The 14,537-nt window shown below is 52.1% G+C and overlaps 1 protein-coding gene across 1 annotated transcript in view; it reads left to right on the top strand.

Moving 5' to 3' along the window:
• Nucleotides 1-11,766, top strand: part of COL23A1 (collagen type XXIII alpha 1 chain) — a 357,570-nt gene extending 345,804 nt beyond the window's left edge. The window contains exons 17-29 of the mRNA XM_081287686.1: nt 171-224; nt 1,053-1,097; nt 1,711-1,800; nt 2,650-2,712; nt 3,051-3,107; nt 3,361-3,387; nt 4,425-4,487; nt 4,571-4,624; nt 4,867-4,893; nt 6,694-6,747; nt 6,977-7,063; nt 9,486-9,524; nt 9,987-11,766. Coding sequence (XP_081143812.1) covers nt 171-224; nt 1,053-1,097; nt 1,711-1,800; nt 2,650-2,712; nt 3,051-3,107; nt 3,361-3,387; nt 4,425-4,487; nt 4,571-4,624; nt 4,867-4,893; nt 6,694-6,747; nt 6,977-7,063; nt 9,486-9,524; nt 9,987-9,989 — 663 coding nt within the window. The 3' untranslated portion in view covers nt 9,990-11,766. The remainder of the gene's footprint in view (nt 1-170; nt 225-1,052; nt 1,098-1,710; nt 1,801-2,649; nt 2,713-3,050; nt 3,108-3,360; nt 3,388-4,424; nt 4,488-4,570; nt 4,625-4,866; nt 4,894-6,693; nt 6,748-6,976; nt 7,064-9,485; nt 9,525-9,986) is intronic.
• Nucleotides 11,767-14,537: the final 2,771 nt, after the last annotated feature.

Below are 14,537 nucleotides of genomic sequence, written 5' to 3'. Positions count from 1 at the left end.
ACCAAACCAAGTTATATGTCCTATGGACGACCTGACTGGGTGGGAAGCAGGCTGCAAGGACCCTCCTGCAGCCCTGCTGGATAGGGATTTGACCCCAGGTGGAAGGGACAGTGGGCAGTGCAGCAGGGTGGGACTATCTAACTACTGACCAGCTTGACTTTTATACACAGGGTCCTCCTGGGCCACAGGGAGCCCCAGGGCCACCAGGGATCCCTGGAGCCAAGGTCAGTGTAAATGCAGCTGCATGGTCCCCACGCTCTTATCTCCAAGGTGCACCTCCCCTCTCCTCTCTGCCATATTTCCTCCTGGTATCTTGGCCTGGTTTCTGGGGTCTCAGAGAAAGGGACCTTGATCCTTCCCTACCAATCTGAGTGCCTTTTTTCCTGGCCCTTGCTACCTGCTTTTGCTGGAGTATCATTCACATATTGAAACTGAAAAATCAGGGGCTGGGGATGTGGCTCAAGCAGTAGCACGCTCGCCTGGCATGCGTGCGGCCCGGGTTCGATTCTCAGCACCACATACAAAGGAAGATGTTGTGTCCGCCAATAACTAAAAAATAAATATTAAAATTCTCTCTCTCTCTTTCTCTCTCTCTCCCTCTCTCACTCTCTCTTTAAAAAAAAAAAAAAGAAACTGAAAAATCAGCCCTTCCAGACATCATAACAGTCCTGTAGACATGCACAGCATTCCCGGGGTTGTACCTATTTATACCCTGCCTACTTGTCTTGGAAGAAAGAGTCTAATACATTAAAGTCAGACAGGGTCTGGTCCTGGCACGGTTGTTCCTGGGGTCCAGGTCTGTAACTTCCAAATCTATAACATACCAGCTTGTAGCTCACAGCCCTGGGCTACACCTGCCCTAGAGGAGCTGAGCACATGGAGGCAGAGGGTGCCTAGCACCCAGCAAGTGCCTTTCTAGAAGTTCAACAGCAGGGATCCCACCCAGGGATGATGTACTGATCAGGGAGGCAGCCAGGCCCTCCCTCAGGCCACCAACCTTCCTCTAAAGCTGAAAGAGGACTAAATTCCTTTTATTGCCTGTTCCCTTTCAGGGTGAGCTTGGATTGCCTGGTGCCCCAGGAATCGATGGAGAGAAGGTCTCTGGGATTTTAATGTCTTTGTTGATATTGATGTTGGTGTTGGGCATTGGAATGTGTATGTGTGTGTGTGTCTGTGTGTGGTTGTGGGTATAGTCCATATAGACATAAGCATATCCCTGGGTGTCCCTTGTTATATGTCTTTACTGCTGTGTCCCCAGCATATGGCACATCATGACATAATTGGTCTAGTGGAGGTCTGCCATTGACTCAGAGCCCTTGAGATGGGAGGATAAAGTTGACTCCATGAGTGCTCCAAGGTGGCTGCCCCAGTTCCAAATGTTCCCCCACCACCACCCAAACCCCCATCCCCTGCCACCCACACCCCAGGCTTACAGGGAGACAGAGGAGGGAAGCCTCCTTGCTGTCCTCATTCCAATTCCCCCAGTGCATTCAGCCAAGGCTCCCAGCTACCTGGGTGCTAGGTATTGGAGTGGGTGAGTGGGTGTGAAAGAGAGTGTGTATGTGTGATGCTATATAGACCCACAAGGAAGTCAGGACCCACAAGCAGGAAGGTCTGGCCAAGTCTGGCCTCACCGAAACCAAGATCAGGGACCCACCAGAGTGGGAAAAGGAAGCATGCCCACCAATTTCTTTTTCTTGTGACTTTCAGGGTCCCAAAGGACCAAAAGGAGACCCAGGAGAGCCTGGGCCAGTTGGACCCAAAGGGGAAGCAGGCGAGATGGGCTTGTCTGGCCTTCCGGTATATGGCTGGGCTGGGCCCCACCTACTTACCTAATGTTGGGGAGGGGTGGTCCCAACTTGCATGAGTGCCCTCCACAGGGTGGCTGCTAGGGGTTGCGGGGACAGTGGTAAAGGCATGCTGGGAAGGACAGGGCATACCCCTGCAGAGGGACACTTAGGGACACTCTAGTTCCCCCACACTGCCCTGAGTCTCTACCTCCTCCTCTGTAAAAGCAGCTCCACAAGGAGGCCTCCTAAAGGTGAAATGGGGAGGCCTCGCCTGGTAGAAGCCAGGTGGCCGAGTGTTTGGACTCTACTCTGGCCTAAGTTATCCAAGTTTGCCTCTGGTTTTGTCTCTACCCTGGATAGAGACCTAATCTCCTCTTGCTTCTGATTCATTGCTGTTAAAGTGGGTATGTTAATTTCCCACTCCTGAAAGAGAAAGCAGACCAGGCTAAGAATAGCAGCCAGCACCCAGTAACCCCCACAGACACGCACACACTACCCATCATCATTTTTACTGTTATCCTTTTTGTGGCCGAATTGGAAGAGTTGCCAGGTTGTTAAGCAGTCACTGGGAGCCCTGTCACCTCATAGCCATTGACCACCTGAGTTAGCGCTAACACTAGGATTTGAACCTGGGTCTTTGCTCCAGAGCCCCAGTCATCCTGGCACCTCCAGACAGTTTGTGTCTATGTACCATTGTGCTTCCGTTCCAGGGTGTGTCACACTGATTTGGGGAAAACAGTTTTAAACTGCAAAAGCCAAATTATGGCTGCCCTATGGGGGAAGGAAGGGGAAGTAGCTGAGCACTGCAGGGATGATTTTAGGATTGACAGGAAGGATTCACAAGCCACCCATCCTGCAGGGTGCTGACGGCCCCAAGGGAGAGAAGGGAGAGTCAGCATCTGACAACCTACAGGAGAGCCTGGTAAGGGGGTTGCTGAGGCTCAGGGCTCCACCTAACACCCATTCCAGGTCCAGTGGAGACCCTGAGCCTTGGGACAGAAAGACTACCCGGCCTGACCCAACCCAGGGCAGTGGGGGCAGAGCAGCAAGGGAGGCACAGACTGCATCCCCCCCACACACACACCGTGGCCCAACCAAGAACCCAAAGGCCAGCCACTGGATCCCTCATCAGAATGTGCCCTCCTGGGGACAGGATAGAACCCCCCCACCTTGTTCTTCACCATTAGGTGATGAACTCCTGAGTGGGCAGGTGAGGGACAGCGGGCAGTGGGTGACTAACCCTTATTTGACCCTTCCTAGGCCCAGGTCATAGTGGAGCCAGGCCCCCCCGGGCCACCTGGACCCCCAGGTCCCATGGTAAGCACAATTTCACTTAAAGCAGCTGGGATACCAAGACAGTGGTGAACCCTGAGCCGGGGCCGCAGGGCAGTAACCCAGGGGAGGACAAGATTCTTCATGGTCAGAACAGAGGGCATCAGACAAAGAGGGCAGAACCGGGGTCAGGGCCACAGGGGCCAGTGAGCAGCCTGGAGCTGTCGTGATTGCTGTCTTGGCCCAAAGTCTGCACCCAGCCCAGTGGCCTTTCTAATCAGTTTTCCTTCTCCTCCAGGGCCTTCAGGGAATCCAGGGTCCCAAGGTGAGTGGATGAAGATTCCCCTCTCACTCAGACGCCAGAGGGCCACTGTAAAAAGCCTTGCTAATGGATACAGTGAGGCCCTCTCCTCAGTCTGGACCCAGCCCTGAGTCTTTCCAGGGCCTGAACACTCCCAGTACCCTGAACTGTAACCTGCCTAATGCTCCCCACCTCCATGCTTGGGTTTCTGTTCTTTCCCTCTCGGTCTGCCCAGGGGCCCCAGGCTATCTCCTTCTCTGGTCCATCTCCCTCTACATCTTCCCTCTTGCCCACTTCTCCCCGTCTCTCTGCACCTCCCACTTCCTTGCACCACCCCATCCCCTCCCTCCAGGCACATCTGTCTCTCAACTGCCCTGAACATGAAGTCTTTGTTTGGTGTGTACTTCACGATGTCATGTTCTCTGCTCTTAAATTAAAACCTCGAGTGTGGTCTGCCCATGTGCCTGGCCCGAGAAGGCAGACACAGAAGTGAGGGCCAGCTGGCCTCACTCCTTCTCACGCCTAAGTCTCATTTAGTCAGGGGGAGAATACATCTCTGCCTCCCCAGCTCAGAGAACAGCCTGGGGACTCCGAGTCATGGAATCCCTGACATGAGTGGGGCCAAGCATGGGAGCCAACCAGATGCACTGCTTCTGGTTCTGTTTTGTCCCAAGCCTCCCCAGAGCCTGTTTAGAAGAGGCAGCTGCTGTCAGGGACCAGGTCCAAGGCTGGGGTTCAGGAACCTGATTAGTACCCAGCCTTGCCACTTCCTGGCCATGTGGCTGGGCTCATCCCTGGCACCTCCTTTCTCATTTTTGGGATAGACGTCACCATAACGCCCCCCCATGATTTCTGAGGGAGCCCCTGTATGGGAAAAGGGACATGTATACAACCATGGTTCACTGATCATTCTTACCCGGGGAAGCTGGGACCAGGCCTGTCAGAACCAGGAGTCTGTCCCTCTGCCAGGCACAGCCCAGCTCCCACAAGGGCCCTAAGCCTTCCTATCTTGCTACTGTCCAACTCCTTCTCTCTTACTTATTTTTCCCCTTTGCTTCCAGGGCTTGGATGGAGCAAAGGGAGAGAAGGGCACATCGGGAGAGAGAGGCCCTCATGGCCTGCCTGTGAGTGTCATCAGCCTTGTTTGTCCCTAGAGGTATTACATCCTATAACCATCAGTCTCTTGACCTACTTATTTTCCATCCAGGGGCCAGTTGGCCCACCAGGCCTTATTGGGCTGCCAGGAACCAAAGGAGAGAAGGTAATCCCCTCACTCTGGCCCCATGCCCCTAGTGTCACTCAGCCTCTGAGGTCCAGCCCCTGCACCCCACAGGGTCAGAGACCTGTGGCTCTTACAAGCCATTCCCCCTACCTTTTTTCTATGCCTGTCTGGTCAGTGAGTTTTCCTGCCCCCAAGTCTGTGGCCGGCCAACCCACAGCTCCCGGCACCCAACTCCCAGCACCCCCTCCCTACCCCTCACACTTGCCTGTGTCTTTCCTCAGGGCAGACCCGGGGAGCCAGGACTAGATGTAAGTGTCTCATCCTTCGCTGTGAGTAATTAGGTCCCTCCTATGTGTATCTTCTGCCCTCGTGTTGCCCATACAGTAACCTGACGTCACTGTGACATGTTCCCCATGTCCTCAGTTCAGTGCACAACCTCAAACAGGAGCTTTGTGGATGGATGATGGATGCATGATGGAGGATGGATGTATGGATAGACAGACGGATGAACAGATAAGAGAATGGATGGAGATATTCACAGATGATGGGTTAAAAATGATAGATGTTGGATGGATGGATGGAAAATGTGTGACAGCAGGGAGGTGGGGGAAGCAGTGAGGACGCTATTGAAGCCCCTGCTGAGAGATGCTGAGGCTTCAGCTAGGGTGGAATTGTAGGAAAGAGAGAAAAGGAAGCATTCTCCCAGTGCTGATTGAATCAAGTCTCCTCTGGGAGCATAGCCTAAACAAAGCATAGTTTAACTGGTGTAGAATGACTCATAACTGAAAAGTCCAGAAGGTCAACCCAAGGATCCAGGGCACAACCCAGCCTCTCACCCTCTCTTGTCTCTGCTTTTCCAAGTGGAAAAATTGGAGGTGAGGTGGAGCCAGCATTCCAGACCTGTAGCTACCTGGACCCAAGTCCAGAAGAAAGAATATGTGTCTTCTGCTACTGCTGTAAAGAAAGTCTCTTTGGCTGTCTTTGGTCCCAGCCAGGTCAACACTGAACCATCCCTTGGCCATAGGAATGCAGTGCCCTCATTGGACAGGCATGATCACATGCCCAGCCTGGAGCTGTGGGTGGAGGCAGTGGATCCCAAGAAGGGAGGGGGGTCCCCTCAGGCAGCTGTCATGAGGGAAACGTGACCAGATGCAGGGCTCTCAGAGCTCTTATGTGTAACCGGGACTTTAAGAAGAGAATGTTGCTTTGGAGAGCAAGTGTGGACCAGGAAGAGGGAGGCCAGTCGGGGTTCCTGACTGGGGGCAGGTATGACTCATCAGGGAGATTGCACTGGAGATGAAGCCAAATCTCATTCAGGCTTTCCAAGGAAGTCACTGAGGGTGAACTAAAGAGGCTCCATGTCATCATGAGTGTGGCCACATTTGGTTTCTAGGAAGCCCTAGAGCCATATCTACCTGCTCTACCTGACAAACCCAGGTCTCTTCTCCCCCAGACCCAGCTGAAATGGCAACCCTGATCAGAAACTTCCTTTGAACCACCACCTGTCAATAGAACTGCCCCCCGCAATCCACCACCCTGTTTCATTCATACTTCTGTCACTGAACATCTACTGTCATCAGCACCCCACCACCTGTCCCATTAGACACGAGAGAGGAAACCTGTGGAATCCACTTCTTTAGCTGCAGCCTGGTAGACACTTACATTGGTTGAATAGATGGACAGAGGAGGGTATAAGAAATGGAGACAAGGTCAAAGAACAGAGTTCACCCTTTCTCAATCTGTCAAGGATGGTGACATAAACTTCTATGGATTTCCTCAGTCTCTGTCCCCAGCCAACCTGGGCCAGCTACCTCTGACTGCGATGCGAGAGAAAACCCCTCACTGGCAACTCTGCCTGAGTGAGGACTCCCATCTTGAGACTCCAATAGTGGCCTGCTTTGGAAGAAGCAGAGCTAGTGTCCCTGATGCTTGCTTTTCCCTACATCTACCTGGCACCAACAGGTGCATCACCTCTCAGGCAGCTCGAGCCACAAATGTGCCTGGAGGGAGGAGTTAATGATGGATGGGGGAAGTGGAGAGATGCACAGATAACAGAGACCTGGCCTTGAACCCTCATTTTAGGGTTTAACATTTAATCCTTCTGTCAGGGTTTCCCTGGACCCCGGGGAGAAAAAGGCGACAAGAGTGAACGTGGAGAGAAGGTGAGGGGAAAAGGAGAGGGAAAGGGAGGCAGGTGGAGAGAGAGGGAGGAGGCAGAAGTGGGAGGCAAGACATCAGCAGAGAGAGACTGGGGACAGTGGGAGGGCAGGGACAGGGGAGGCTGGGACTGAAGCTCAGTGGCTGCTGGCCTTTGGTCATCTCTGTCCGAGAAGTGTTGCAGGGGTCCTGAGTCTGGAGACTGAGAATTCCACCATCTCCCTTCGTGTGCAGGGGGAGCGAGGTGTTCCAGGCCGAAAAGGAGTGAAGGGCCAGAAGGGAGAGCCGGGACCACCAGGACTAGACCAGCCATGTCCTGTGGTATGTGTCACAACAGGATGGGAGCCCCAACCCAGGTCTTTTTGGCCTCCAGCTAGGGTCAGGCCAATTTCTTCCCTGTTCTCAAAGCTCAGGAAAAAGTCCCAGAGGCTACATCAGCCCCACACCAGGATGCCCACAGTGCTGGGCCTCCGAAGCTGCCATGGCCACCATCACTACTCCTGTGTGTGTGTGTGTGTGTGTGTGTGTGTGTGTGTGTGTGAGAGAGAGAGAGAGAGAGAGAGAGAGAGAGATATCCTGGGAGTTGAATCCCAGGATGCTCTACCACTAAGTTACATCCCCAGCCCTTTTATTTTAAATTTTTATTTGGGACTGAGTCTTGTTTAGTTGCCCAGGCTGGCCTTGAACTTTCGATTCTCCTGCTTCAGCCTCCCAAGTCGCTGGGATTACAGGTGTGCACCACTGCACCTGGCTACTGCTCCTTTTGCTCTGGTCCTGATCCCTCTTCAATGGGCATGGCTGGGGGACACAGTCCCTCGATGGAGATGGGGCCCCAGCCTGGGCCAGAGTTTGTTCACCAGAGTCACTTTCCCCTCCTTATTCAGCCCAGGGCAGAACTGGCTTGAGTGGGAACACATCTTGGGCTAGGGGTAAAGAGGGGCCAGGCCAATAGCAGAGCTAGCTTTTTCTTGAGTCCTCAGTAACATCAGGGCACCTTGGAGGGTAACTAAGTTCCAGGAAAGGAAGCCCAATGGTCGTGGACAGGCTGCTGTGGGGACAGGGCCAGTGAATGCGCAGTCTCCTGGTCTTAGCTGCCTGGGGCTCCAGTTAGGTTCTGACTCCTTCTAGGCTTGAGACCAGGCTGGACTCAGACAGAGCTTCCTCAGCCATTGAAGAGTGTGGGACCACCCTGCCTTCCCTGGGGGCCTCTCACTCCCCTTCTGTCCTCTCCTTCCCAGAGGTGTCTTTTTCTGTTCAGGGGAGTCCACCCCTTTTTCCATATCCCCTCTATGTGCCCCCAACCCCTTCCCTTCCCTCCTTCCCATGTTATCTCCTTTCCTTTTCCCTCACAAGTACTCCTTGATGGCACACTAGGCCCAGTGCCTGAAACAACCATGCAGGTTCTATTTTCTAAAAGGCGGGAGGATTTATGTGTCAGACTCTTCCTATGGAGAAAAGACAGGGAAATAAAACAGCTGGGTCCCCATACTAAAACTAGCCAGATGTCCATACCCAGCCACCCCACCCACCCCAGCCAGGGGTTCACGGAGAGGGACCTCCAGCTACATGTGCAGGCAGACTCAGAGCCAGGGACCCCCACCCAGTCTTCCAGTCTTCCAGCCTTCGGTGAATCACTTTAGCCCTGTGCCTCAGGCTCCTCACCCAGACAATGGGGGTGGCAGCCCCTCCCTCTGAGTGATTTTGAGAGGTCAGTTTTTAAAAAGCAGACAGGTAAGCATACACAAAAAGGCCAGCGGCAGGGGGATCCATCCTACAGCCTTTGTCTTTGAAACAGGAACATCCTCGATGTGAAGGCAAGCGAGGGGTACCAGGCTTCCGGAGCCTGGCAAAGGGCAGAGGGCCCTGCCCTGTGGTACGTGGTCTGGACTGCTATGTGTGCTGTCCTGGGCCTTCTGGGCTGCTTGTGCCCACAATCTGCCCCCACCCTTCCTTGCTTCTAACTTCCTGTCCCTTCTCCCATTCTCCCCTTCCCTTTTGTCCCCAGCCTGTACCCCTGGTATGTGCATGGAAGGAGTCCAGGGGACATGCTCGGTGTGTCTGAGCCTGTGTCTGTGCTTTGGAACAGAGTGAAGTGTTTTCTGCCCCAGGACCCCCCAGAGACCTTGCATTTTGTCCCCCTCCAGACCACCTAAGGAAACCCAACCCCTATTTGTGGCTGATGGCTGAGTGAGCATTGCTTGTGCCTCCAGACAACCCCAGCCCCCGTGCCCAGAGTCCACCCTGACAACTTGAGCCCTCCTATCTGCCACTCAGATCCCATCACAGGGCCAGAATGCGCAAGAGAGATGCCCCTCCTGACCTGTCATTAAATTCCTCTTGGAGGCATTCCTGCCCAAGGCCTGTAAGCTCTCAGGCCCCCAAGCTAAGGAGTCAGAGCCACTGTCATCACTGCCAGGCGGGAAGCCCAGAAGCCCCTCCACAGGACCAGGATCAGACCCTCCTCCTGGCCAACAAATGTCTGGCACAATGCCCATTACTTCATAGTGTCCTCCTGATTCTGCCCAACTGCACAGTTGTCCCAACAAGCACGGTGAGAACACACTAGGACAAGTGCAGTAAGGGGCCATCCATTCCCCAGATGGATAGAGGAGACATTCTGCCTTAGTGGGTACAGCAGCCTGGCAGCTCTCTGGGCTGTATCTCCACACAGACTCAGAGTGTGTGGAATGTGGAGGGCTGGCCAGAATACCGTTCTCATCACTGGAACCTTCTTCCTTTCCAGGGCCCTGATGGGTTGCCAGTGCCTGGATGCTGGCATAAGGTACCTTGCAGGGAAGAGTGGGGGTGGGGAAACGGAGGGTCAGAGAGGGCCCTGGGGGCTGGACACCATTGCTCACACTTCTGGATATCTGCTGCATCCCACACAGTGACTGAATAGCCAGGTTTCCCTGTGGTGACCCTGGTTCTGATTCTCCCATCACGGGGCCAAGGATTGGGACTATGGTCCTGGCTGGTTATGTATAACCCACCCTACTGAGTCATACAGGCCTTAGTGGACACCTGGCCTGCCAGTTCAGAGCTGTCAGTGCTTCCTGGAACTCTGATTCTGCCCAACTGCACGGTGTCCAAACTGACCTACTGAGAAAGGCCTAGGAAGAGGGGATGGGGCCACACCCAAATACAGTGGGATGGGGGCTACCAAAGCAGGGTGGTCCAAGCAGAGGCAAGCCCCCAGGGACCTTCCAGGCCCCTCATCACCTGTAGTCTTTCCCTCCTTTTCCAGTGATCCTCAGGTCCAGCTCACAACTTGTACAGATCCGTGTGGACATTTTTAATTTTTGTAAAAACAAAACAGTAATATATTGATCTTCTTTCATGGGATGCACCACCTGTGGCCTTCTAACAATCGAGAGTGTGCCACCCAGCCCCAGAACCATCAGCAGGTGACGCCAACAGGAATGCGGACAGGCCAATTCAGGGGAATTGTGTGCTTGAGGGGCACCTGCGGGGCTTGGATTTCCTGGGAAGGAGACGAAGGTGAAAGTGCCTGGCTCAGGTGAGCCTGGAAAGACACTGGGTTGGGCCTTCAGTCACCTGATTATCCAAGACTCACTACTGTCCCCTTAATCCCCGGAGGCCCGGGTCACACTGTACCCAATGATGTTTGGACAGCATCTGCAGCTGCTCTGGCCTCTCCAGCCTCCAGACTCAATCACTACCTGCTACCCCCAGACCCTGGGTTTCCCAGGGCAGGACAAGACTACCATCAGCAATTACAGTTGGACCTAGGGAACTGTCGATGCACTCCAAGAGGGTCTAGCCCCCACCAACTTCTGTAGCCCTCAGAAGCCAGTCTGTTGTGAGAATATGTGTCCTCTGGCCATCAGCAGTAGCCAAAATCTGCGATTGCGCAATGTGGAGCCAGCAGCAGTGGGGAGCCTGTTGTCCCTGAGTGTGCAGAGATACTCAGATTTTATGGCTGCCACTTCCTGTCATCTCACCACAGGAAGGGACTTTCTTGGCCCTGAAGAGATAAGCCTCCAGCTCAGTTTGGGTTTCACTGGCCTCAAAGTCTCCTGCTCAAAATACTGATCAGCCTGGTAGAAATGGGTCTCACAGTGAGTTGTACAGACTCAGCAAACTGCAAAGCTGGTGTTCCCAGCAGGACTGAGCAGGGGGCCTGTGACTGAGTCCTCCACACTCTGATGAAAGGCTTTGCCACATCTAACAAAGAGTCCTAGTGATCAGCTCTGTCCTAGCTATTTTCCTCTCCTCTCTGTGTAGATGGGCATCACTATGTGTAACGGACCAGAGATGTGTGTCTGGGTGTGCCTGTCCTTGCAGACTGGCCCCAGGCACTTCTGGCTGAGGTTTCGCCCTGGACATTGCAAGCTGGGGAAGGAGAAAGGGACTGTTCCTAGGTTGAAGCCACCTCAGAAACCAAAGGAGGTAGCTCAGGATCAGGTGGGAGACAGGTGGGGAGTTAAAGACATAGGCTCAAGGTCAGGTCCTACCACACACCAGCAGAGTCCTCAGGCCAGTCACTTCATGTCACGGAACCCCTGTGTGCTTCTTTGCTGTGGCTAGCAGTGACTGCTGCATAAAAAATTGCCCTGAAACTTGCTTGTTTCCTTAAAGTATTGACTGTTTCTGTTTTTCTCTTACAGTTCTGAGGGTTAATCGGCTTGGCTGGGTGGTTCACTGAAACTCTCCCACATTTGTTGCTTGATGTTGCCCAAGATGGCCAGAATATCTATCTGGACTTTATGTGTAGTCCAGGCTTCCTCACAGCGCGGTGGCTAGATTCCAAAGTGAATAAGACAGGTAGAAACTGTGTCGCCTTTTATGCCCAAACCTCCAAAGTTATATGGTATTACTTTCGGCCAGAGTCAGAGGTTCACCCAATTTGAAAATAGAGAGGTAGGGGCTGGGGATGTGGCTCAAGCGGTAGCGCGCTCGCCTGGCATGCGTGCGGCCCGGGTTCGATCCTCAGCACCACATACCAACAAAGATGTTGTGTCCGCCGAGAACTAAAAAATAAATATTAAAAATTCTCTCACTCTCTCTCCTCTCTCACTCTCTCTTTTTAAAAAAAAAAAAAGAAAGAAAGAAAATAGAGAGGTAGACCCACTCTCTCAATGAAAAAAAGTGGCAAGATCGTATTTTAAGGAGAAAATGTGGGACACTATATGTTGCAGCCATCTTTGATAATGCCACCTACCACCTCATCTACAAAAGGAGATAGCATTACATATCACTAAGTGGTTCAATGAGAATCAACTTTGTGGAATACAGAAAGAATCTAGGACTGACTGATCAGACACTCTGAAGCACTGGGGACTCAGATTTTCCTCTCTTCTCCCCACTCTAAGACCAAGCGAGAGCCAATCTTGCAAAGCATTTCCATAGCTCTAATGTCAACTGGGCCTTGTAATATCCCTAAGAGAAGGACCCAGAAAATATGCCCATTTTACAGAGGACAAAACCAAGCACATCCATGGTGGTATAGAAAAGAAGGGACCTATAGGTAGAGTGTCTCAGACTTCCTTTCACCAAGGTCTGGGGCCTAAGGAGGGCTACAATATGGGTAGTTCCCCCCACACCACAAGACCGCAAATGTATGCCCTCCTTGCTAAACACAGCAGCCCAGTCATACTCAGGGTGAGGAAGGAGGAATATGTCAAGTCCCTATCTTGACCTCTTCAGGAGCTGGTAATAAGTAGCAGGCCGTGCTGCTTAGCCAGTCTACTGGCTCACCAGGGAAGCCAGAAGTAGGAAGAGGAGGAGAAACACAGTGAACTTGATGACTGGTGGAAACTTCTGGGTGTCAATGCCTCCTTTTGAGTCCCCATAACCTACTAAATCTACGCTTGACAGTTAGCAATTCACTCCTCCCTCCAACTAGGAACTTCACTTGATATCCTCCCTAGACTTGTGAGGGATGGGGCTTATGAGGTAGGTGACACTAGGTCCATTTTCCATATGGAAAAACTGAGTATCAGAGGGGACTCTCACCTGCCCAGGGATGCACAGCCAGGATGGAGTGGCAGGCTTGGACCCAGGCTCTTGGGTATTCTCCAATTTGTCTTTAGCAGGAATGGAAAATGCTAGGCATCCCCATGATGCTGGTGGCTGATAGGTAGATCTTTGTGGGGATAGAAGCCACTTTTTTTTTTTCTTCAGACAACTAAGGGGGTCAATTTACTACCCCACTGGACTGGATGGGACCATTTTTGGCTCGTTGCTGCCCCCTTGTGTCCCCATTCCTCCTATCCTCCAGTATACAAACTCAACTGCCATCGTAGAACCTGCTGAGTCAGCTTGGGTGAAGGAGGAGAGGCTGTGGGGAGATTGAATGACTAGTTCAAGGTCCCAGCTGAGACACTGCAGAGCGCCTTGCCTCACCGCTGAGCCTCAAGGACTGAGAAGGGGGCTTCAGGGCTCCCTGCCAAGAAGGGCAGCTCTGCTTCAATCTTTTCTCTTCCACAAGACAGAAAAGCATGTTTACTGAGAGCTAAACTAACAGCAAGGACCACTATACCCTTTTCCAGATGAATCTGAGGCCTGGGAGAGGGGGGCTTACCCAGTTTACTTCTTCCTCATCCCTATGATACCACTAGAAATGCAGGGGAGGCTTTGGATTGTCACAATTATTGGAGACCATTCCTGACATTCAGTAAGCAGAGCCAGGGACAGCAAACATTTGAAATGCACAGGACAGTTCTGCCCAACAATGAATTCATTGCCCAACAATGAATCATCTCACTAAGAATGCCAGTTGAGAAACACAGGTTCAAGTCTTGGCTCAGCCCCTTCCTCCCATCCCATGCCCTCTTGCTTCCAGTGTAGCTTTGAAGGACACACATGAGATAACGGATGGGAAAATGCTTAGCATGGGCCAGAGGCAGAAAGGAATGGACTTTTTCTGAGCAGGGAGAGAGTGAAGCTATAGATAGATCATCTGAACCAGGAAATGTCCCAGTCTGGTCTGACCTTCAACTGTATCAGCCCCTGACCCTAGATAACCAGGGGCAGGTAAGATGTTCCCTGATCCTGGGTACAGCCTTCTTGCCCTCTACCCCATGGCAGGAAAGCCCCTGAGCCAACCTGACTGCTCTGAGCTGCCCTAGGCTATGCCTGTGGCTGGATGTTAGGCTGTAAGACAACACTGAAGATGGAAATCAGGCAGGACTTTCTCTCCTCCCTTCCTCCCCCCACCCCACCCACCACACACACCCACACATACACACACACACACACACACACACACACAAAAAAAAAAAAAAAAAAAAACATTAAAAGCTGAAACTGCAGGGCATAGAGGAACATGGGTCTCTCCAGCAAAGAGGAGGAGCCAGTACATTGAGAAAACCATTGACCGCAGTCCCATTCACACACACAAGGGGCCTTGACCCTCAAAAAAAGAAGTACATGCCATAAACAATTAACCTCTCATGGTTAATTTTAGAATTTTTTTCAAGAATCATGTACAGTTACAAATAAGAAACTCAGTTCAGGAAGATGACAAAGTTCTGTGGGTGGATGGTGGCCACGGTTGTACAACAATAGGAATGGACTTACTGTCACAGAATTGTACCGTTAAAATGGCTAAAATGGTAAAGTTTGTTATGTGTATTTTACCACAATAAAAAACATAAGGAATAAAAGAATATAAGAATGTTCTTTAATAAATGCCTTAAGCAGTCTACAATTTTATGATGAAAAGAAGAAATCAGCAATCAGGAAGCCAAGCAGTGAGCTGGGAATCATGAGAAGATAGATACACACCAGCAAGGGTAAGTGTAAGCCTTCCTTCCCAGCGTCCTCAGGAGGC

Source organism: Spermophilus citellus, assembly GCF_964194105.1.
Source record: "Spermophilus citellus genome assembly, chromosome: 1".
Taxonomy (NCBI): Eukaryota; Metazoa; Chordata; class Mammalia; order Rodentia; family Sciuridae; genus Spermophilus; species Spermophilus citellus.
The sequence above is the reverse complement of the archived record's forward strand: the minus strand, read 5'-3'. Positions and strand labels throughout refer to the sequence as shown.